Source organism: Miniopterus schreibersii (assembly GCF_964146895.1).
Source record: "Miniopterus schreibersii genome assembly, chromosome: 7".
Classification (NCBI taxonomy): Eukaryota; Metazoa; Chordata; class Mammalia; order Chiroptera; family Miniopteridae; genus Miniopterus; species Miniopterus schreibersii.
Window position 1 is genome coordinate 46173864 of NC_138108.1, and position 26366 is coordinate 46200229.

The 26366-nt window shown below is 34.9% G+C and overlaps 1 protein-coding gene across 1 annotated transcript in view; it reads left to right on the plus strand.

The window, feature by feature from the left end:
* SCN1A (sodium voltage-gated channel alpha subunit 1) overlaps window positions 1-26366 on the plus strand; it is a 101876-nt gene that overhangs the window by 61022 nt on the left and 14488 nt on the right. Inside the window, exons 12-21 of the mRNA XM_081142172.1 lie at window positions 745-1092; window positions 2387-2519; window positions 3332-3570; window positions 5302-5475; window positions 6397-6753; window positions 7991-8473; window positions 13418-13538; window positions 14666-14820; window positions 16697-16870; window positions 19028-19150. Coding sequence (XP_080998298.1) covers window positions 745-1092; window positions 2387-2519; window positions 3332-3570; window positions 5302-5475; window positions 6397-6753; window positions 7991-8473; window positions 13418-13538; window positions 14666-14820; window positions 16697-16870; window positions 19028-19150 — 2307 coding nt within the window. The remainder of the gene's footprint in view (window positions 1-744; window positions 1093-2386; window positions 2520-3331; window positions 3571-5301; window positions 5476-6396; window positions 6754-7990; window positions 8474-13417; window positions 13539-14665; window positions 14821-16696; window positions 16871-19027; window positions 19151-26366) is intronic.

Here is a 26366-nt window from a genome sequence, read left to right on the forward strand (position 1 = left end):
TACATCATTAGTATATTGTATTGTGTGTCACAACCTAAAGTTAAAGCTCCTTCCATCACCATTTATCCCTCCTTTCTCCAGCCTTTAAAAAAAAAAATAGGTTTGGGACTAGTTAACCAGTAATGTCTTTCTGGTAATTTTATTTTGCCCCCACCCCCCAACTAATCTATAAACCATCATGTGTGCTTCTGAAAGTATTAGTCATGGTATACTTTATCGAAAAGTTCATCACTCTGATTTCAGAAATGTTAACTTCGAGTTCCAAAAACACTGGACCTTATAGGTGAAACAGGAAATATAATTAATTTATAGTGATTCTGGAAATATGAACTAAAACAATTTATGAAAAGTGATGAAATTCCTTGAAAGAGCAATGAAAACAAATGTAACTTTATGACGGTCATGCTGCTGATGTCTATCGAATGTTTACAGTGTCCATAGTAATGTGCCAAGAGTGTTTCCTTTTGAACTTGAAAAATAGTAACTCAGGGTTTTGTTTTTCAATATCTTTAACTTGTAGTCTATCTCCCCACTCATTAATCTCAAGGACTAGAAACCTTCTCTTATAAAACTAATTTAACTTATTCTGAATGCACATAAAATAAAAATACTGTTAATCAAAAGGAATGAATCATGTTCTGTTATGAATGCTGAAATCTCCTTCAACTTGATCTTGCAAAATAAAAGCAAATTCAGATGGCTCTATTAATATGATTTTATTTTTCATTTGGTTTCAAACTTTAGTCGTTGCTGAGCATCCGTGGCTCCATATTTTCTCCAAGGCGAAATAGCAGAACGAGCCTTTTCAGCTTTAGAGGGCGAGCGAAGGACGTGGGATCAGAGAATGACTTTGCTGATGATGAACACAGCACCTTTGAGGATAATGAGAGCCGGAGAGACTCCTTATTTGTGCCCCGACGGCACGGAGAGCGCCGCAACAGTAACCTAAGTCAGACCAGTAGGTCATCCCGGGTGCTGGCCGTGTTTCCAGCGAGCGGGAAGATGCACAGCACCGTGGATTGCAATGGTGTGGTTTCCTTGGTTGGCGGACCCTCGGTTCCTACCTCGCCTGTTGGACAGCTTCTGCCAGAGGTGATAATAGATAAGCCAGCTACTGATGACAATGTAAGGAAGTTTTAAACAGTTCAGGCATGGCTGGCCCATTATTGCTGCACCAGCCAGTGTTTCTACAGAATGGAACCCCTTGAGAATGATTCCTGGTTGGTCAAGCTGTGAATGCACCTGCATCTTGTAATACCTTTCTAGACTAACCAACTAAAACGTAAAGCCTCAACACTCTCTTGCATAATAACACCTGAATGCCTTTACTTATAAAACATGCTCAGGATACATTAGACACAATAATAAATTACTGCCTCCAGTTGGAGGATTTGCTATATACCCGTGCTGAACTTAGACAGCAGGACATCTTCTAAAGCCCTGGTATAAAAGTGAATGGATGATGTCCATGTTTAATTGGAAAGGGTGTATAATAAATCTTTCCAACAGATTCTTCAGTATAACCCTGCTTTAGTTTAAAAGATTTTCAAGAACACTGTGCTTAAATACGTAGCTTCATTGTTATCTCAAAATTTCTAGTACCCATATTTGTCCTACTAAAAGAAAATGCTGATATAGGTCTTCTCAAAACTAATCCAAGTGAAAAGAAACAAATAACTAATACAGACAGGTAAAATAATTGTCTATGTTTGAAGGTATGTTATGTGTTTGTGATGTATACTTAGATAGTGAGGAATTTCTAAACACACCCTGCCTCTTACTAGACTATGAACGTCCTTGGAAATATAGCAGCATGACGAGGCATGACTAAGTCAGAATCAGATGACTTATTGCTTTGGTACCCTGGATGAAACTGTTGTCCACGCAGCATGTGTGTGTGTGCGTTTTTTAAACATACATTTTGTGTTGTCAATGACCATCTATGTCTTGTGCCCAGAAAATGAGATGGCAACTTCGTGTGTTATAATCACTTGTATTTCTTTAAAAATAAATGGCTTTCTCAAAATAAAATGCCTTGATCATTTATATGACTTCTTCAAATTGTTAGTTTTTATTATTCGTTCCAAAAGAAGGGTAACCGTTAAATATGATTCAAGAGATTATCAACTATATCTAAATTACATCATGTCTCATAAAATTATAAAATCAGAAGGTTAAACAAACTCAGTTTTTGCTGTATGGCTAAATGGTTGACAGTTTGGACATTCCAGGTTAATGATACAATAAGTCAGCAATATCTGCCATCACCGATTAAAGATGAAAGTGCATGATGCATGTCTTTCATGAAATTCACTGTGTCACATTCGTTGTTTACTTATCATATTGCTCAAGTTAATTATTTAATACATTAGTGTTTTCTTTACAGGGAACAACCACTGAAACTGAAATGAGAAAAAGACGGTCAAGTTCTTTCCATGTGTCCATGGACTTTCTAGAAGATCCTTCCCAAAGGCAAAGAGCAATGAGTATAGCCAGCATTTTAACAAATACAGTAGAAGGTTTGTAACAAATTCCATTTCTATTTTGATTAATTTTACTAAACTTGTATTGTCGCTTTTGAAACAAATGTCTGTGTGCATTGGACGCAGTATAATCTAAAGAGAATACAATAGGTCTTATTCAAGAGTTATTACTTGTTATACCTACTTATAAATTCTAGGAGCTTTAAAAAATATATTTAAATTTAATGATATTGGACCTCTAACAAATGTTTTCCTGTATGTGTAAACCCCTTGAAAACGCAGAATAAGCATTTTTTATTAGGTGTTTCTAATCCCATTAGTCATAGTGATCCTGTCTTCTGTTCTACTTAGTTTAAGACTTCCAACATCAACCTAAATACTCTCAAGATTGGAGGAGAGGAATAGGTCATTTTTTGCAAAATAAAAACAAATTAAAAAGAAGATTCTTGGCTCACATTGATCCCTACCCTATCTCTTATAGCCTGAGGATCATAGCTTAGCCATATATTAACACAGAATTTCACACAGTATCTACACTACCCCAATCCATGTTTCTATTGAGACTTCATTTAAAAGATCATTTACTTAACTTAAGGCCAGATGCTGAGCCACATCATCAGTGCATACAAGAAAAAAACAAATGATCCTTTGCTACCTCTGTTCTATGTGTCTGTCTGAAGAAATATCTTTGTGAATGTAAAGAATAAATACTTTAGGTGTTTAAAGTACAAAAGAGGTTGACTCTGTAGCAAAGGGAAGTGTGTTGATTACTGAAAAGAAGTCTAGTGGATCTGAAATAAATGTACGCATAAAGTATATCTTTTAGTGGTTGTTCTTATTTTTTCTAGAACTTGAAGAATCCAGGCAGAAATGCCCACCATGTTGGTACAAATTTGCCAACATATTCTTAATCTGGGACTGTTCACCATATTGGTTAAAAGTGAAACATATTGTCAACCTGGTTGTGATGGACCCATTTGTTGACCTGACCATTACCATCTGTATTGTCTTAAATACTCTTTTCATGGCCATGGAGCACTATCCAATGACAGAGCATTTCAATAATGTGCTTACAGTAGGAAACTTGGTAAGCATATTGGAAGGTAAATGTGTCAAGTCTTCAAATTTTTGTTTGAGGAACTGTTTAATAGCTTATAGCAGTCTTTCCACCACACTTCCTACTCTTAGCTCCTAAATGATAGGAATTATTTCTAGCTGGCTACACTATACATTTTGCCAACAATAATAGCCCTTAATTCAGAGCAAAAACTGAGAGAGTAATAGGCATAGGAGTATTTGAAAAGTCAATATTGATAGTTATAACTTTAAGATATAGAAGCAGTTTAAAATGATACAAATACAATACAAATGATACAAATACATTAACAAATACAGTAGAAGGTTTGTAACAAATTCCATTTCCATTTTGATTAGTTTTACTAAACTTGCATTGTCTCTTTTGAAACAAATGTCTCAATTTTTGTGCATTGGATTTAGTATAATCTAAAGAAAATATAATAGGTCTTATTCAGGAGTTATTATTTGTTATACCTACTTATAAATTCACTTTTTGAAATGATATTATCACAGTTCCCCTACCTGTGGAAGGCTAAAATAAAATTGTAGTTCTTTTTATCTTGCTTAGTCCTCATCATTATAAGCAATAATTTATCCACTCAAAAATGTCTCCAGCTTTTCCACTTCCAGGATCTAGGTAGGACAGGTACTGTTTTATCCATCTATTCCATATCAAAACTATAAAATACTGAAATCCTCCAGTACATTTTGTGTATTGTATGATGAACAAGGCCATTTTTGGTGAAGGTTGCCACTTAATTCTTTCTCTACTGTGCTTAAAAAGTATAAATTATTGAAGTGTTTGTCAGCTGACTCAACTTAGGAATATTAGTTTTTATTTCCCGAGAGGGGGCTCTAAGGTAATGCATCTATTTTCCATAATATTTGTTTAGGAATTTTGATGGTAAAAAGCAAAACATGTGCCCTAGCCAGTTTGACTCAGTGGTTACAGTGTTGGCCCGAAGACTGAAGGGTCCCAGGTTCGATTCTAGCCAAGGGCAGGTACCACGGTTGCAGGATCGATCCCTGGTCCCAGTCGGGGCTCCGGACCTGTGCAGGAGGCCGCCAATCAATGGTGTCTCTCACTTTGATGTCTCTCTCTCTCTCTCTCTCTGAAAAGCAATGGAAAAAATATTCTCGGGTGAGAATTAAAAAGAAAAAAACAAAACACCCTGCATTGAAGTATTTACATTTTTAAAGTGCTAGTGTTTATACTACAGAAGTAAATGTATTGTTTCATGTGCATAACAGATTGATAATGCACATATTATAATGATAGATATACAGGTGTTATAACTATCTGGGTTGAGGGAAATGAGAATAAACTTATAGATAAATAAAACTGTTTATGGGCAAAGTCTTGTCAGTACCTGTGCTGTCTGAAGTCAGGAGGAAAGGCAGTTTGATGTAATGGGTAGAACACTGGTTAAAAACAGATTGGCACACAAATCCTAGTTTTCCAGTTGTATGCTATTAGGCAAGTCATTGAACCCATCTAAAGTCCTTTTTCCTGGTCAGTAAGATAATTGTAATACCTGCATTAGTGACTTAATGAACTCTGTGAGGATAAAATGAAATCATGTGTATGAGAGCCTTTTATCAGTTATAACTTACTGTACAAGTGTAAGTAATAGAGTCACATGAGGAAAGTAGCATAGACACTTTGTTCTAAGAGCAAATATTGTGTCATTCTATGGTATCAATATCTGGTGGAATTAGAGTAATTTTGTTTTGCTCTTAGGTCTTCACTGGGATCTTTACAGCAGAAATGTTTCTGAAAATTATTGCCATGGATCCTTACTATTATTTCCAAGAAGGCTGGAATATCTTTGATGGAATTATTGTGACTCTTAGCCTCGTAGAACTTGGCTTATCCAATGTGGAAGGGTTGTCAGTTCTCCGTTCATTTCGACTGGTAAATAAAAAAAACAAAGCAGCAACAACAACAGAAAATCTGTCCAATACCCAGGGTTTTTGCATAACACTGTCATAGGTTTGAACACACAACTATTAACATTTTTAAGTTTTTGTGTCACATTTTGCATTATCAGAAACTGTCCCTCAATGGATAAAATTACCCCACTTATTTAAAAAAAAAACACGTTTATCGCCAAAAGCATAGTCATGTAAAATTTAATATATTTCTCAGTTACCATTCTGACTAATTAGTTTTTAGAGATGACTACAGTTAATATTGCTGGATCTAAATTTTTAAGAAAATATATTGTATTTTTGTAGTAACTTGAAAATATAAGCAGCCCTTTGCAGCAATGGATGGCGATCAGATACGAGATGTGCATGCAGAAACTTTTTCTAATTCTACCTCTGGAAAACATGCTCCTTCCCAAAAATCACAGGACAGAAATCTGTAGGATTACTTAACATGCCCAGTGATTCACATATATGTTCTTGCACATCAGGGAAAAGGTTATAATAATGGGAAATATTCCAGATTTTAAAATGCAGGCACATCTAGCTGTCAGTGGTCCAAAGGAGCATTGATGAATAATCAACAGTTTCTCCACTTATAGTAGGGCTCAGTATTATGCTACTTAGCATGCTGTTAACAAATAAATACCAGCAGAAATTATTGCAATTCAGATGTTAATATTAGTGCCAGGTCTGGTATGCCTCACAAACACCTTCACAAACCAAGTAACTGGACCCCAAGTAACCATTAAATATTTACTCTTAGGGAAAATTATCTACATGGTTAAAATATGAAAGAACCAGATCCTTGTTAGGGGATCCAGAATTAACCATGAGCCTGAGAGGGTTCAAAGGCAGGGCAGATGTTAAAGGCCATGCTAATATATATTAATGTTTTCTTTTCCAGCTCCGAGTTTTCAAGTTGGCAAAATCTTGGCCAACCTTAAACATGCTAATAAAAATCATTGGCAATTCAGTGGGGGCCCTGGGCAACCTCACCTTGGTGTTGGCCATCATCGTCTTCATTTTTGCCGTGGTTGGCATGCAGCTCTTTGGTAAAAGCTACAAAGATTGTGTCTGCAAGATTGCCAGTGACTGTAAGCTCCCACGTTGGCACATGAACGACTTCTTCCACTCCTTCCTGATTGTGTTCCGCGTGCTGTGTGGAGAGTGGATAGAGACCATGTGGGACTGCATGGAGGTCGCGGGTCAAGCCATGTGCCTTACTGTCTTCATGATGGTCATGGTCATTGGAAACCTTGTGGTACGTGCCCATTGAAGATATGTATTTCAGAAACAGGTTAAGAGCACAACAGAAGGGGACCAATTTATCCAAAACAAAAACTATGATAAATAATTTAAAATGTTTCTTACCTTGGATATGCTTAAAGTCTCATTTTGACCACACAGCAATATAGCAGGGACCCTACAGTAATTATACTCAACATCATTTTGTCAATCATTTCATCGCATTTATTATGTGAATTACTTACTATACAGTATCATATTGAAGACGGGCCTAATAGGATATGTTGGGAACATTCAGAGACAAGGGACGGAGAAGTCTGAAAACAATTTAGAGAAAACCCAATCTTACCTGATAGTTTACAACTAAAAAGTGGTGCCTTTAAGTGTTCCTAGTGATTTTACTGTTTCCTTGCCCCTTCATAGCAATGGTATTCAGCCACTCTCTGTCATATGGCAGATGCATTAGCCAACCTGGGTTAGCCAATTCTCTGGTGGCTCTCAGTCAAAGCAATGATTGGTTAGTAAGTCATGAGATTACCTAAATGGAGTTAACTGATCAACTCTTCTCTCTCTTAAGTTTGGAATATTAATTACTTTTTATAGTATAGAAATATATAATATACTCTAAAGGATATATACATTAATGTGCCAGTCTTGTGGAAATATTAAGGGTTACTTATAAATAATTCTCCTAATTAGTCAATTAGTCCAATTAGTGGGATATGAAAAATACTATAGATTAAGAAAACAAATGTCAATGCCTATGTTAAACCCTTAATTCTCATTCTGGGTCATAATAGTCATATTTAAATTAATGTGCAATTCAGTATCACTCTTTATCAATAAAGAAGCTATGGAATGTATTTAAATTCATAATTGCAAACTCTAACAATTTTTAAGGTTAGGACTCTTGTACAAGTACATGCATCAACCTGTTACCTTATAATCACACAATTTTAAACTTAGGTAAACCTTAGGGCATCTCATTCCATTCAACTTCTCATTTTATAAGTGAGAGAACTTGAGACCAACAGAAATCATCTCTTTTCAGAAGGATGTATGTATAGTCAAGTAGCTGTTGAGCAAGATCACAAATTCAGATTGCCCAATTTCTCACCACTATGCTGTGGTGTTCCTTTTTGGTCTAGTTGTTAGAACGTATAGTTTCTTTTATACTTAGAGGAACGAGTGACCTCAATCTGTTCTTCTTTATATTGGGGTGAAATTATAATCATGTCTGTGTTATTTTTAAGGTCCTGAACCTCTTTCTGGCCTTGCTTCTGAGCTCATTTAGTGCAGACAACCTCGCAGCCACTGATGATGATAATGAAATGAACAATCTCCAAATAGCTGTGGATAGGATGCATAAAGGAATCGCTTATGTGAAGAGAAAAATATATGAATTTATTCAACAATCCTTCGTTAGAAAACAGAAGATTTTAGATGAGATTAAACCACTTGATGATCTACACAATAAGAAAGACAGTTGTATGTCCAATCATACAACAGAAATTGGGAAAGATCTTGACTATCTTAAAGATATAAATGGAACCACAAGTGGAATAGCAACTGGCAGCAGTGTTGAAAAATACATTATTGATGAAAGTGATTACATGTCATTCATAAACAATCCCAGTCTTACTGTGACTGTACCGATTGCTGTAGGAGAGTCTGACTTTGAAAATTTAAACACAGAAGACTTCAGTAGTGAATCGGATCTGGAAGAAAGCAAAGAGGTAAGATTTTGCAGTTGAGGGTAGGTATGAATTTGTATGTATATACATCTATTATATTGCCTATATTTATGATTATATGTTTTCCATCTAGAATTTTTTGCCATTATATAAAGTTTTATTCAGCTGAGAGATCAAAGATTTAAACCCAGGGAGATGATTGATAAATTTTTGTGAGAGTTTTCTCATCTTTATTGATGGATATATGTTAGATGGTGAGTCAATGAATGATCCCAGAAATGAATAAACATCATCTGACTTAATACTTATAATAACCTTGAAAGGAATGTGTTATCGTTCTAACTTTTCAGACAGGAAAATTAGCTTAAGGTGCTTCAGGTCATATAACTAATGAGGGATATAGCTGAGAATTGAATGTATAGCCTTTGTTTATAGGTTCTGTGTATTGTCCATTGCATCACATTGGCTCACTTACATGGCAGAGAACTTAACAAGAAATATTCTATGTAGATCCTCCAATTAAAATTATATTGACCTATGTATTAATATTCCAGGCTGCTACATAATATATTGTACACTGCATGGCTTAAGCAACCAAAATATATTTTCTTACATTCCTGGAGACTGTAAAGTCCAAAATCAAGGTGATAGCAGGGTCAGTGTCTGGTGAGAGCGCCCTCCTGGGTTGTGCATGGCTGCCTTCTCACTGCGTGCTCACCTGGCCTTTCCTTGATGTGTGTGTGTGTGGAGAGAGAAAGAGCTCTGCTGTCTTCCTCTTCTTATAAGAGCAACAGCCCTATTGGATTAAGGCCCCACCCTTAGGATCTCATTTAACCTTTATCACGACCTCACAGGCCCCATCTCCAAATACAGTCACATTGGGAGTTAGGGCTTCAACAGATAAATTTTGGAGGAACACAATTCAGTCCATAGCAACTTAATTAGAAATATTAAGCTAAAACTCTATTGAAAGATAATTCAAAGGAAGTCTAGAACTAAGAGCCTTCACTTCCCATTTATTGTGGGGAAGTCTCAAAAACAGAAAAGTGTCCTTTAGTTTATATCATCTAATTTTCTTCTTTTAATTAAAAATTTTTAATGTTGACATTATCGCAGGTGTACCCCTCCCCATTCACCTTTGCCCACCTCCACCCACCCTTGTTTCCCCCTCCCTTGGCCTTACCACACTATTGTCCATGTCCATGGGGTATGAATATATGTTCTTTAGCTAATCCCTTCACCTTCTTTTCCTGTCACCATCACCCCATCCCCTTTGGCACCCACCAGTCTGTTCCATGGATCCATTATTCTGGTTCCATTTTTTTGGTCAGTTTATTTTGTTCATTAGATTCCAAGTATTAGTGACATCATTTGGTACTTGTCTTTCTCTGACTGGCTTATTTCACTGAGCATAATACTCTCCAATTCCATCCATCCTGTCACAAAGGGTAAGAGATCCTTCTTTTTTACAGCCTCATAGTATTCCCTTGTATAAATGTACCACAGCTTTTCTATCCACTTACCTGCTGATGGGCACTTGGGCTGTTTCCAGATCTTGGCTATTTTGTAAATAATGCTGCTTTGAACATAGGGGTGCATATATTTTCTGATTGGTGTTTTGCAATTCTTAGGATATATTACCAGAAGTGGGATCACTGGGTCCAAAGGCAGTTCCATTTTTAATTTTTTGAGGAAACTTTTCCTCAGTGGCTGCACCAGTTTGCATTCCCACCAATAGTACACTAGGGTTCCCTTTTCTCCGCACCCTTGCCACCATTTGTTGTTTGTTGATTTATTGATAGTAGCCATTCTGACAGGTGTGAGGTGATACATATATTTCAAACTGTTATGAAAATTGTTACCATTTATTCGGTAAGCACATGCCAAGCATTGCCCATGTGTTACCGCCTTTGATCCCTATAGCAACTATATGAAGTAAGAGAGTAAGAGACATTTTACAAATTTGAAACTAAAGCTTAAGGAATTAAGTTAATTGGCTGAAGTCCATAAAACCAGTTACTGTGATTCAAACCCAAGCTTGTCTGACTCAATAGAGAACTCAACCATCTCATCATACAGTTTCCTTAGCCAGTAGAAACATTAAATATTTGTTAAATATAACTTATTTAACGTAAGAAAATTAATGTCAAAAGGACACTGGTGACTCTTTGCTCAATTCAGCAAAATGATTTTAACAACGGAAATTACTCATTTGGTTTACAATTTTATTTCTAGTCTGGGAATTATAGATGAATCTTGCAGAGTTTTCTGTGTGTCCAACTTATTCACATTACAATAATTTTCTGTTCGTCCAATATATGATGAGATGTCATTTTTCTTTTGTTACTTTACATCTAATCATTGATACTAAAATTTATGTTAAAGCAGAATTTAGAGTTTATTACAGTCTTTTTGGTTTTTTTAAAATGTTTTTATTGATTTTATTTTTTTTAACTTTTTATTTTTTTTAATGTATCTTTATTGTTGAAAGTATTACAGATGTCTCCTTTTTTCCCTATTGGCCCCTTCTACCCTACACCCCACCCCCCCAGCCCAGGCTTTTTATTGTCTCTGTCCATGGGTTATGCATATATTGAGTGTATTAGAGTTTCATACCTTCACCTCTACTCTGGGCAAGTGTTTGACTAACACTAGATTTCACAACTAATAAGGACAATTCAATATTTAGTAAATACGAATAATCTACTGTAGATTGTCCTTCTAACATACAACTTGATGAAGAAATCATCTGGGTTTCAGGGATGACATGGGAATTAACCAGTTAATATTTAACTTTTCCAGCTGCTCTGTGAAAATGCTAAATCTCAGTACAGTGCCTTTTCCTTTGATATTATATGGAGGCTTGGTTGAGAGTCTTTAATAGAGGCCTTTTTAATTTTTAATACGCTTAGTATACATTAGAAATATTTACTAATGCACAATGTACACAATGAAATATTAATATTTTTGAGGTTGTAGAGCATCTCATTTATGTATGATTTAAGATATATATATATAGATATATATAGATATATATCTTAAATATATAACAATAGTAAGAGGGTCACCTTTAAAATAGTACCTACCTAGCTTTAAAAATAAGTATTTTTTTCAAAAATAATATATATACACACATATACATATTCTGTACCCTTTTGACCCTTAAATTTCAGATTTATTTTTAAATTTATTTTAATACTCACTATAAATTGAACACCTATTAAATCCTATAAATAAGCTCCCTATAACAAACCAAGTCTAAAATAAAAGCAAAAACATCCTAAGATCAAGAAAGTACCATTTAATAATTTACTCTTAAAAAAAAGTCATGGAGTATTTTATTTGCTTTGCTTTGTTTTCATGCTCAGGGTCAAAATCATTTGATAGCGAACATTTTCAAAAAGAAAACAATGTTGCATAAAGCCACTGAGGAGGAAAATGTCCTTGCCATCAGGGTTACTGTGAGAGGCAGACTGGGCGCCTCAGTGATGATGTGGCCCTGCCTTCCCTGGGCTCACTTGTTGAGTCGGCCTGCCAGAAGCACATGGAGAATACAAGTCAGTGTAGAGTTCAGCTCTTGAGAGTCATGTGTGAAAACATATTTTCAAATAAACTAGCTCATTTTGGAAGTTAGCTCTAGCCAATTTGGTTCAGTGGTTAGAGCGTGGGCCCAGGAACTAAAAGGTCTCGGGTTCAATTCCAGTCAAGGGCATGTACCCCAGTTGCAGGCTCGATCTGGATCCCCGGCCCCTGTCCGGACACATGCGAAAGGCAACCAATTGATGTGTCTCTCTCACATCGATGTTTCTCTCTCTCTCCCTTCCACTGTCTCTGAAAAGCAATGGAAAAAATATCCTAAGATGAGGATTTTTTTTAAAAATTGTCATCTGGAAGTTAGTAAATTAAAGGTTGAATAATGGTTTAGTAAACATTAAAATAGATTTTTAAAATCGTTTATGAATCTCAAAAACTATGAGAACCAGTGCCTTTATTAGCTGAATTTCAAAATAAAATTAAATTTAAGAACAAAAAAGGAAAAATTAATTGACTTTATTGGTTTTTAAATCAATGAAATACTTGTTTGAGAATGTTTTAGTTTAGCTGTTATCCAATTTCTTTAGTATTTTATCTGAATTTATATCTAATATACTAATATAGAAAAAGACTCTTTCCACACATCTAAAAATTTTTCCCTTCCTTTTTTGAGTAATAGTGTTATTACTCCAACCAAATAAACTACTCAGAGCCACATCATCTTTGATTCCAACAATGAGAACCATAAGAATATACTGATAAAAAGACTGTGTACTGGTGATGAGGCCTTTAATAACATTCTTTTAGCCTGTGATTTAAAAAAAGAAAAATTCAATAAAGACACTGGTAATTTGAGTAATATAAATAATAAAGGTAAATATGCTATAAATGTATATTATCTCAAAAATTATATTTACAGATAGCTCTTATTATCAAGTGCCCATGATATATTCATATAAATGAACAATACACTGGATCTCAAAGTAAACCTCAATAAATTCAGAACAGCAGATACTATATAGGCTTACTATCTATCTCCATAAATTAAAAAGAGAAGACATCATGTGGATATTATCTAATCACAATGCAGCTAAACTAGAAATTAATAGTGAAAAATTCTAACCACTTGAAAATTAAAAGATTTGCTCCTAAACAAATACTAGGGCTTCTCTAAGTCATAGAACAGTGTTTTGCTTAGTACATATTTCTGATGGCCATTTGCAACTTCATGACATAGCAATCCGATTTCATATTTACTTGTGAATTATGGTAAAGAAGTTAATATAGACAATTTTCTTATTTCCTCTTAACCCCACTTTGGCTCTAAACTTAAAATCTCTTCATTTCAAAGATAATTCAAAATCAATGTATAGTACTAATCCTTTCTTGCTAGGCTACTTATTAGTTACCCAAATTAAAGCGATTTGCTTTTTATGCCCACCTCGTGCACAGAAACTTAATGAAAGCAGCAGCTCATCTGAAGGCAGCACTGTAGACATCGGTGCACCTGCAGAGGAACAGCCCGTGGTGGAACCTGAGGAAACCATGGAACCTGAAGCCTGTTTCACTGAAGGTAAAGAAAATGCCCCTCATGATAAGCTTCCATTTACAGAGTGAAGTTGTTTGTTAAACTCTTGATCACCCAAAATAGACCACTCATAATAGAATAGAACTTTGTAGTAGTGGGTCTATTTCAATTAACTCTAATATACTAACAGATTTTAAATCTATTGTTATGTTTCAGTTATCTCTGTCCATTATGTGGAAGGGATCATGAACATGGAGAAAAAATATTTTAATATAATCAAAATCAGCGACTAATTTATCATTTTAAAAATAAAATGGTGATTTCACAAGTTGGCATCTTAAACACTAGTCAAAATTCTCATACATAGAGTTTGTCTTAAAGTAACTATCTGGCTATTGAAATTAACCGAGTTGCAAATGCTAAGCTGTATGGTTTAATGAAATCATCATTTCCCAATGCTTGTTGGATGACACAGGAAATACGCACTGCCCAATACCCGATAGCCGAATAATATCTAGCTGAGACTGGTACAATACGGACAATAGGTCTAAAAGCTTTGTTTTCCCCATGAGTCATAATTCCCATGGTCAGATTTTCTGGGGAGTTTGAGTTTTGAAGAGATGAATATATTTGACTATTTTTTATTTAGTGATCTCTTCTTCAAGGGCCTGATATATATTGTCTCCCACTATTTCCTATATAAATTATACACATCCCTCAAAGCCCTTCTCAAACTACCTTCATCTGACTGTGATGGAAAAGAGATCAACGGCTATAATGAATGTACCCACTTAGTTCTCCTGGTAACTAGTTATACGCTCTTTTATGAGAGCTCGTCTCTCTTTCCTTGCACATACCTTCCCTGTCTTTCTCTCTTTTCCCTTCCCTTCCCTTCCCTTCCCTTCCCTTCCCTTCCCTTCCCTTCCCTTCCCTTCCCTTCCCTTCCCTTCCCTTCCCTTCCCTTCCCTTCCCTTCCCTCCCCTCCCCTCCCCTCCCCTCCCCTCCCCTCCCCTCCCCTCCCCTTTATAACTTCACACAGCTAGTAAATGTGCTCTCGCTACTCCAGGCTTAGAGAGCTATCCTAGCAAGGTAGGATGGCAACGGGCAAGAAAAGAGGGATCAGGGCCGCGCCAGAGGTTGTCATTTTATCTGTTTAAACATTGTACTTGCAGGCTGTGTCCAAAGATTCAAGTGCTGTCAAGTCAGCGTGGAGGAAGGGAGAGGAAAACAGTGGTGGAACCTGAGAAGAACGTGCTTCCGAATAGTGGAGCACAACTGGTTTGAAACCTTCATAGTTTTTATGATCCTCCTCAGCAGCGGGGCGCTGGTGAGTGAACGCGGAGCAAAGGGGCATAAGACTAAGCTCCAGAACCGTCGAATTCCAGCGGCTCATTAGCTCTGCTTTAGTAAATGCACTTTGTCCCCAAACCCTCATGGTAGGTCCATTGCCGACTCCACAGCATCAGCCGCGCCCCCCCTTTGGTTAATCCCAGACTGTCCTCTGCCCGCTTCTTCCATATGGGCACGTGCGTCTCTCTGTCGCCAGCCTGCCCTTCTGGCCACTTCCAAGGCACCTTCAGTTCCCCCTTCCGTCTCTCAGACCGCGAACTTGATGTATAAATATTCACTTCTGAATCACTTATACACACATTTCTCATGAGCTATTTATTAAGTTTTGCTTACTCAGTAACCAAGACAATGTCTGCCTCCAGTTTATTTATTGTAACCGAAGAATATGGATATTCAATTACTTAGATTTCAACAAGAAAGTAAGCGTGGCCCCTGCAGCCCTGCGATAACCCTGCGACTGGGAGTCTATAACCTCTAAAGTCTAATGAACCGTGTTGCTAAACGGTACTGTTATTACCTGTTTAAGGAGGGTCAGTAAGTCCTTAGGAGCCACTTGGCCGCTCCTTCTGAATTGTTGCTGTTCTTCTGCTACTCGGGAACCATGAATATTGTAACAACTAGTGGGCAGTGTGCCCAAGTGATCCATTTAAGGACTGGTTTCTCTTTATAGGAAGGTTTTCTTTACATCAGAATCAATTTACATTTATATAAAAATAGTTAACAAATATATAAACTACAAATATAGATAGCATTTCAGAAAAACACCGACACAAATGGAATGCTTCAAGCTGTTAGACAGATGACAGATAGATGTAGATGACAGCTAGACAGACCGGCAGACCGACAGATAGCTGGATCTTACCTGATTGAAACCAAATTGCTTACATTTCTTTAACTTAAGTTTATAATTAGATTTTAGGACTATATTTTCCTGCATATTTCTCTGATGAAATAAATTTCTCTACATGCTACTTCAGGAGAGAAGTAATCTTTTACCACTGAAATGAATGTGAGACTTAGATGTGAAATATCGAAAGAGGTTCCTATTAGAAGAATACATATTGTGGTCTCAATAAGAAGTAATTTTGCCCAGCCGGGCATGGTTCAGTGGTTGAGAGTCAACCTGGGATCCAGGAGATCAGGGTTCGATTCCCGGTCAGGGCACATGCCCGGGTTGTGGGCTCGATCAATGACTCCCTCATCATTGATGTTTCTCTCTATCTCTCTCTCTCCTTCTCCTTTCGTCTCTCTGAAATCAATAAAGATATATTTAAAAAAAAAAAAAAAGAAGTAATTTTATCTAAATGAGGAGTAATGTAGACTAGTAATGTACCAGACCCTGTCTCTGCTGAGAAATATAAACCGTCAACAAAATGAAGGGGGGAGGAAGAAACAAAGGAGCCCAACTGTGCAGTGTAATTGGACAATGTGATTATCAGTTACAATTTCTGCTTTATGGAAAATCTAAGCTTTACTTTTTATTTCCTCACCCTCCTTTCTATCGTAAAAAGCCAACAAGGGGAAGCAAAAGAAATTAAACAAAAGGAATAAATAATTTCAAGTTGGGGTAGCACCATCAGGATATGACATCAAGAACAATTTCCTAATAAGTCAAATTAATTCATTAGAATTATGCTTTTACTTTTTTCTTCCAGGTATAATATAAATGGAGAGTATAAATTTTCCCTTGATTCATAAAAGATCTTTAAAAGGAAAAAAGCCACAATAGCTCCGGTTCCTCTGTCCTATTCCAATTGAATATTATATTATTATATATATATAGATGATCAGAAAAAATAGCTTATGGAATATAATAGTTTCCGAAATCTAAAATGTGTAACTTTTCTTTATAGGCATTTGAAGATATATATATTGATCAGCGAAAGACAATTAAGACAATGTTGGAATATGCTGATAAGGTGTTCACTTACATTTTCATTTTGGAAATGCTTCTAAAATGGGTGGCATACGGCTATCAGACATACTTCACCAATGCCTGGTGCTGGCTGGACTTCTTAATTGTTGACGTAGGTACACTCCTTATCTGTGTCTTACATTCAAGGTACTTGGTCTTCTGTATACGCTAATTCTAAAACAGTGAATCCCTGGCCACTATGTTGTGTTGACGGGACGTGCTACTTAATAATCCCTAAACTAATTCATTGAATGATACTGTAGTTTTTGTAAGAATAGGCTGATTTAGTAAGAACTTAGCATTGGAGGGATGGGATTTATGGTAATTATCTAGGAAAAAGCTGAATGTAAAAAAACAGCAATTTGTACGGAAAGTGGTAAAATTGGGTATGTTGCTTAAATTCCTTTTATTGTGAATGAGACAGATGGGTCTGAATCTCGGTCCCACCACTGATTAGTTGTATGCCGGTGAGTAAGTCACTTGGCTCCTGACTCTGTACATGATAATACTAGTGCATGTAGTGTTAAAGGCACTCAGCAAACAGTCATGATGGTGGGAGCTTCTGCCAATTTTTTAAATTCTCTTTGATCTACTCAAAGTTTTTGAAGGACAGGTTTAAAGAGTATATAATGTAGATTATAACTTCATTAGAAGAAGCAAGGTGTACAGAGAGCAGGGGAAAACTGTTTCACGCAGTGAGGAGTTTCCCTAGACTGTAGACTAGTACTGTACCAGACCTTCGCAGATTTGTGTAGCTAATGACTAATACTTCATTTGCCCTAAAAGAAATGACTGCCCTCGAATTTATTAAAATTAAACATCATGTTTCATATTATCAATTTGACATAATTTCAGAGTTAGAAAAGTGTATCTAAAATATCACAATTCCATAGGCAATAGTTTTATCTGCAAAAGACAATAATCCAGCAGATCTATGTAGGTTTCTTGTGGAGAGTATTTCTAGAGCTAAGAGTCCTGCATATGTTATATCTCTTAATTCTAAACAAAAGTAAAGCCAGAGCTATTTGAAAAGCTTAATAATGTTACTATGAAATAAGTAAATTGAGGGAAAAACCTCAAAAAAAAGAATTGCTTCATCATATCATAAAGAGAAATAGTTTCTAATATTGAGGTTTCAAATATTAGAAGTTATATTTCAACTCCTCACAATTATTACAAGTTGGTTTTTAATAACCATTTGTGATATATTTTAGGTCAGTAATTCTATAGAGCATTTTGTAGTTTTGCAATAATACTTTTATTTTTAAATGTTCAATTTTAATTATTTCATAAGGATTAGTAAATCACTAAAAAAGACAAAAGGAATTATAGCACATCTAAAGTAATGTAAAAATTATAATAAATATGAGGCTACTTAATACACTTAAAAATAGAAAATTTTACAAAAACAGTGTCCATTGTATTTGGAACTGTCCAGTACTAGCCACTTTCAAATGAAAGGAATTGTAACTGTTTGAATATGGAGTTTTGGTAAAGTCTTGATTTAGAGAATTAGACGCTTAACATTTTTATTTCTTAGTCTTTGCATATTTCATGCAAATGAAGTAAATGCATTGATAGATTTATTTGATAAATATTGATTGGCCATTTTGGACCATATACTATCGCAGAAGGTATCAAGTAGTATAGAAAAAATGAGTTTCAAGATGAAATAACTTTTTAAGTTATATTCACTTACATAGGACTAAACTTTAAACAAGTGAAAGCACAGGGTATTAGCAAGACAAAGAATCCCCTTTGGGGAAAAAAAATGCAAAATTAATGTAATTTAACACATTGATTTCTGAGAGTAGCAATTATAATTAGTTGAACATACCAGTACAAGATAGAGGTTTCCTGCTTTTTCTGATACAATAGCAGCTTTTGTGTCTTATTTAGTTGTAGGCAAAGCTTTATATTGAGCAGCGACTTTAATAAAATAAAGGATAGCCAATGACATTTCTTACACTTGGATTTCTTTCTTTGTTGAATTAATTTTTATTTAGTTTTTAAAAACTATTGGTCTACCAGTAAAGTAATAGAACAATTAAGAATTACATGACATTTGAGGGTTTTATTCACCTAGCTTTTACTTTTTTGTATCAAACTGAAAATATTTCCGTAAAGTTGTAAAAGGTTTACTGAAAGTATGCAACCATTTGCCTTCTGAGTAATTATAAACATAATCATATTTGTTGTATGACAGTAACTAAAACTTGAATGACAGTTTTCTTTGTTCATGTTTTTGTTTGTTTGTTTGTTGGCGCAGGTCTCATTGGTGAGCTTAACAGCGAATGCCTTGGGTTACTCAGAACTTGGGGCCATCAAGTCCCTCAGGACACTACGAGCTCTGAGACCCCTGAGAGCTTTATCGCGATTTGAAGGCATGAGGGTAAGGAAACGGAAAGAACCAGAAGCATTGCCTGTAGCCAAAATCAAATTAAATTAAATTTTAAAAAGGAAAAAACCGATGCATGCAAAAGAATGGCAAATCCTTGCAAAATTGCTATTTTATCTTTTTATCTGTTGCATATTAACTTCTAGATGATATGCAAGAGAATTTAGGCCTCCTTAGAAATGATACAACATCATTTATCTGCTGTGCTTATTAAAATGACTTTATTTCCTACTCTACCTTGGGAGTTTCCTTACAAACCTGTATACAAAAAAGCAAATGCACCATTAAAAGTACTACGTGTAATGATGTGATAATAATCAGCTAAAGTAAATTTGACGTCGTGCGCTTCTCATTTGTGAGGATCTAAACTGTATTTTATGAGTTTTATTAGAAATAATTTGAATTACACATGTGCCTAAGAATAAGAGTAAAGGAAAAAATTTTTAAATCTCAGAATTTTGTCTGTATAATGCCAAAGTTTGCATTGTTTTAATATATTCAAGGGTAGATATTAAATATTGACTAAATTTTAAACTTTTTTAAAAGTTATGTTTAATATAGCCTCAATTTGTAACTGTATTAACCTTCTTAATAGTAATAGTGATAGTAACTTAAAGATTTTATACAGAAATCCACACAATTTTTCGTGACAATGAAGTAAAACATTCATAGCATAATGAACACAAAATGTAATTTTGACTCATTACATAGATGATTCGTAAATTAACCATAACTTAAATCTCAGTTATCAGAATTACACAAAATTTTATGTTATTTCTAAGGAAATACTAAATCATTCCCTATGATTCATAACAGATTAAAAATTTTGCTGTTGTTAATTTCTCATACCTTTTTTAAAAGCATGGAGCATTTATATATAAGATATATAACATAAAAAGTAGTCATTTATTAAAAAATCAAATTTTTTTTACCGAAACAAAGATGCTGAATCAAGTCTAATTTAAGAAAAACATTGCTCTTTTGTTGCGTAAGATTTAGTTATATTTGTAGAAACTAAGATAAATTGCAGATTTCCATTTGCATTGTTCCAGGTTGTTGATAGCTTTATTATGTGTTCTACTAAAATAAAATTTATATTAAATGTCACTTTTTAAGAACATAAGACTTGTCTTCAGTTTCTCTACCACATATAAAGAAGTCCTCATTAGAAATAATTTAACACAACATAATATAGTCCTCTTTTATTTCTCAGAGATCCTTATATTTTTACTAAAATATTAAAGTAAATTCTCTTCAGGGTATGTGAAAATTAAGTCTATTTTCCAATTAAAATGTCACTTTCTAGTGTTTCATAGTTCTGGAGAAAAATATTATTTTAATACCTTCTACTTGAAAACTTGTCACCTGAATCAAAGTATATTAGTTCCCCCTTATTCAAAGTTTCACTCCATGGTTTCAGTTATCCACGGTCAACCACGGTCTGAAAATATTAAATGGAAAATTCCATAAATAAACAATTCATAAGTTTTAAACTGTATGCCATTCTGAGTAAGGTGATGAAATCTCATACCATCTGGCTCTGTCCTACCCAAGGCCTGACTCACTCCTTTGAAGAGCGAGACAGTCCCTTAGTAACTATCTTGATTATCAGGCTGACTGTCACAGTGTCACAGCTATTGCCTTCAAGTCACCCTTATTTGCTTAATAATGGCCCCAAAGCTCAAGAGCAGTAATGCTGGCAATTTGGATATGCCAAAGAGTGCCTTACAGTGAGTGTTTCCTTTATGTGGAAAGAGTACAGTACAGTAAGATATTTTGAAAGAGACCACACTCACGTAACTTTTATTATAGTATATTGTTATAATTGTTCTATTTTATTGTTAGTCATTATTGTTAATCTCTTATTGTGCCTAATTTGTAAATTAATCTTTATCATAGGTTCGTATGTATAGGAAAAAACATTATATATATAGGGTTTGGTACTATCCATAATTTCAGGCATCTACTACGGGCCTTGGAATGTATCGCCCTCAGATAAGAAGGGGCTGCTGTAATACATTTTAACGGTCTCCTGAAATCTGAGCAATGCTAAGCATCTGAAGCTGTTATAAACCTTTCAAAACTGACCATGAATTAAATGGCCAGATACTCCCATATATCACGTTATTTTCGTAACCGTGTTTGTCCTGTGGGTCCACCTGCAATTTTTACAGAAATATCTTACCTATAATTATTGATCAATGATGCTTTTTGCATTATAAGGAGAGATTAATTTTTGAAACACGAAGTTTTAAAAGCATAAACTCCTTATAAATGCTGATAGGAGGTGAACTAATCATTTGAATTAACAGCTTTATGAATCTGGTTCCTTGCCTCATAATGACAGCATATACACAATCCTATCACGGCCGATCAGTTCAATGTGTATTTGGCATTGTAGAGACAAAATAGCCTGATTATGGATTCTATTTTTTGTGTTCCTAACTTTTTAACTTTGTAAAAAAATGTAATCATGGATGATGGTGGGGATGGAGATAATAATGATGATTATAATTGGGAAGTGAGATCTGAATACACGCAGAAACTCTCGTTTATTCTTTTCCCTAGCAGCATAAAATCACAATAGCTGTGCAAAAGCGTAAATCAGCCATTCATTTTATTTTTGTTGTTTCGTCACATTTTTCAAAGCATGTGCTTTTATGCAACATTACCAAGTAAAGCATGCTGTACAATGCTTGATAGAAAGTTAGATAGTAATAAACAAGTTATCATCACGTTGCACTTTATGTTTTGCATGTTTTATGCACATTCTGGCTGAGAGCTTTTCAACATTTATTGTATTTCAAATTTCCAGTCCAAATTTTTGAACTTGTAAAACTGAACTGAGTGAACTGATGTCGTGACTATCTAGAGTAAAATAAAATTTGTACTTAAATTTGTGTATTTAATTTCCTAATCTAGGAAATCATAAAGACCTTCTTTTTCAAAAGAACTCAAGTCTTGATTGATAGGGAAACAGACAGAGAGCATCATATACAAAAAGTAACACCAAATGTTCTGTCATACAGATTTCTAACTAATAACAAACTATATATTTCTATTTTATATAGGATAATCTTGCTCCAACTTGGATGGGGTGGAGCGCTGGTTCCTCCCCTCAGCCCTTTATTATGGGTACTGTATTACCCCTTTTGCTACCTTTCATCCTTTCACTGTGACTTTGTGTAGTGGGATGAGGGAGGGATTGGGAAGGGTACTATTGCACCACAGTAGGGAAAAATACAGTATTTGCAGTCTAATCCCCGATTTTCAACTGTCTTGAATTTTCTTTTGAGAAAAGTAGCTTTGAGTATTTACCCTCTGTGGACTTCAGCCCCAACTGTTGGTATCTTTATTAAGTTTCATTGAATATGATTTAGTTATGTGTATATTGAGTTATCTGTTGATGGGGAGATTGGCTGGTGATGGTGGGGGACCTTGGTTTAGAATGATTGGGTGCATATTTTAACTTGTCAAGTTGATGATGCTCTTTGAGGAATAAAACCCTTACCATTTTCTGCATTGGTCTGGGTCCTGAAAATTGCCAATAAGATACAGAGTACCAGCAGTTGATTCTTTGCCTTGTTTACAAATGTGAGCAGAGGCTAGGGCGCAATATTTCTGGTTTCATAATACTGGTATTGACTGTGTGACCATTCTCATTTTTTTAACTGTAGGTTTATAGGGTTATTTTCAAAATGTAACAAGGCAAAAATATATTAAGAAAGAGTTGAGGTAAGCACATGTGATTTATGTTTTAAATGAAAGTAAGTTAACATACAAAGACTTATTTGAATTATGCAGACTAGAACACCCACCTAGAAATAAAACAAAAACATCTTATCATGTATATTGATGATATGATGTTTTAATTAATGAATTTAAGTTAAATTCATTAAATTAATGATTCATTAAATTTAATTTCAATTCATTAATTAAATGAATTTAATGCAAAAACTCACTTAATGCAATAAATCACTATGGTATCTTCTAAGATCCAGCTAACTTCTTAGGATCTTAGAAGATATCACAGTGGAAACATAAATGAAAATAAACCTACATTTTATGTATTCTTGAAGTTTAAGAATAATGTACAAGAAAGAGAGCTTTTATTTTTGAGGCAGAAAATGTTTGGAATATTTATATGGGTAATTGCCGTATCATATCTTTCAAAAATAGTCACCTTAATTAAGTTCCACAACAAATATAGTCATTATATTTTTAAAAGATTCTCTTAAGATTCATACTTAATAATGTATGACTTCTACTTTGCCTACTTTTGATTTTTATTCGTATAGTTATTTTGTATTTCGAGTAGAGAAACATTAGAATCCATTAGTATTGATTTGAAGTTCAAAGACCATTCAGACGAGAGGACATTTCTGCATGTATCAAAATTCCTCATATTCGTTTGCGTATTTAATTGTCAATTCCTCATTTCATATTGACTTAATAAAAAATGCAGATAATGAACCAGAAACGAAAGTTTTTGTAAGAATGGATTGTGCTAGAATAGAGAAATTCCATTTGATGATGTTTTATAGAACGTTTGTGAGAAGCAACCTCAAATATTAATTCATTAAAATAATTCCTTTCCTAGATATCTCATTTTACACAGCCTGAAACCTCAATCTGTTCTTCTCAATTCATTCAGGCTAGTTCTGCCGAGTGCCTTTACCACGTGGGTGGTAATTACTGCAGTTCCCTGGGGGCTGAAGAGGTTTAATACACCTCCCTCTGTGCTAAACCAAGAACTGGCTTGAGGCTCTTGGGAAAAGACACTCCTTTCCCTCCCTGATCCTTCATTGCTGAATTTAATAAAATTCTGAATGTGAATGGACTTTTGTAAATTCCCTACTACTATGTGGAATGTTTTCCAAAATATAGTTTTTTTACCTTCATAAAAATAAACCTTTCTCTGGGCCAAATGTATGCCAACATTGCAATCATGCCTGGAAGGCACTTTGGCAGAGCATGTGCACCATGAATTCCATAGAGTTAATTTTAATGCCAAGCAAGTCCCCTTCTTCAAAGTAAATCTCTCAGACATATTAACCTATCCCAATTTTTTTGTTGTGCCCAGCTCTCTATTCTCATTCCATATCCACAATGAACATTTAACAATTATGCTTTGATCAATAAATGCTAAACTTCACTCATTCATTCAATGAACCATTTTTGTATTTTTTATTCAAAGCAATCTCTTATATTTCTATATTTAAGCAAGGCACTCAAGGCCTTGGAAAATTAACAAATATATTTTTTGCATCTTAAATTTAACAAAGTAAAAGCCTATCATCTTTGAGGATTATTGGAATGGAATTAACTCTAATACAGAGCAATATGGGTACTAGATAAATGCAAGTAAGTCTTAAGGGGAATTAGTGAAGTTGAGTGCAAAGAGCAGTGGACACTACTTCTTTCTGGTCTACTTTCTGAACTTGACTGATCTTAGCCTCATTCTTGTCAACTGAGAACACAACACTAAATTATCTCTGCTGCCCTGACCAGCATTGGTATTCTAATTCTTGAAATCAAAAGAAGAAACATTCATCTTTATTTTGGAAGCTAAACTGAGGGGGTGAAGTTAGGCTCCATGGAAAAAGTACCACTTTCAATAAAGCTTCTGAGAAGAAGAGTATTTCAGAAAGGAAGGTTTGGGACAAGAAATTTCAAAGGAAATGGCATCTCAATTCTAGGATAATTCTATTAGCTGGATTGTCATGAAGAGTAGGTGGCTAGGGAAGTTAAAACTAGAAATGTAGGTTGTGGAGTGTTTTGAATATCAAGGTAAGGAAAATATAATGAGTGGGGAGCCATGAAATAATTTTAAAGTGACATTTGGAGAAGATTTATTCACCTTACATGGCTCAAAGGAAGGAGAAAGTTAGAAGGCTCTAACGATAGTGCAAGTGTGAACTGTCGGGAGCCAGAACTACAATGGTGGAGGTGAAAATGGGAAAGAAGTAACAGGGATGAGGGAGGTTTTGAAGAAAGAAGAGTGAGGCCTACAGATTGGTGTGAAAAAAATATCCTAGAGATAGGCATAGGTAACCAGTCCTCTGGTCATGCCCTAAATTGGTTGTTGTAGGCAAGAACATATATTTTAACATGTACTCTTGTGTATACACAATAGAAATAGCTTTTTTATCTGGATGGTTGGCAAAATATTTAGGAAAGGAGGCAAATAAGTAATAACTTGACTTTAGCTTTCAAATTTTGAATCCAAGAGAAATCTAAGTGTATCCCCACATCTGAAATGAAGTATGAAACAAATATTTCTTCAATCAATTGTATTAATGCTGAGAGCCAAATGAGATAAGGCAAGGGGCCATGTGTCAGTGTGATAGACTGCATAGATGACATCATTGGGATCTGCCTGGATAACTCAGCCAACTTAATTTTTCATGTGCATTTCTCCACCTTTGTCATTAGTGGTTTTATCATTTCCTTTGGCCCACTCATTACACTGTTTTGTAAACCCAGAAGGCCTACAGTTTTTTACAGACTTTAAGCAGGGCTCAGATGCATACGGAACTCGCTTATGTATTTGTTTTTTCAGACAGGCAGTCACAAAACTTTGCTCTAAAAATACTCTGACATGAAATGGCAGATAGAAGGTATTTTGATGCCTGTTGTTTACTTTGGATTAGATTGACAAGAATAATAGAGATTCATAGGTAGAATTAACTTAGCTATTAATGTTCAAGACTGAGGCGTCATCTGCCACTGGTGAGCATTTTAGGAACTATTTTATTTTCCCTCTTAGCTACTCATATGCAGCTCCCATGGGAACTGTGGAGGAGGGAACAAGAACAGTCATCCCTACAATGTTGCCAAATATGAAAACTCAGTTTGAATTTATGATCTAGAAATAAAAACGGGGGGTGGGCATGCTTCTATAAGAAAGAGTAGATAATTATTTAGCACAGAACTTGATGTAATCACATCAGATTTGGGAACTGCATATGGCATCCCTCCTTTCTTTGTTTTCTGAAGAAACTGATTTCTATTATGTTTCATTTAAAATAAGTTTATTGAATTAAACTCAGTAAATGAAACAACTGACATGACTGGAGCTTGAAATAAAGATGTGATGATCTAATGAAATACATAATGCTAAATTGTCTTGCTTCTTATGCAAAAATTATTAGTCATAGCAATGCATGAATAATTAAGGACAAAATTATATCAGATATTTAATATTTTT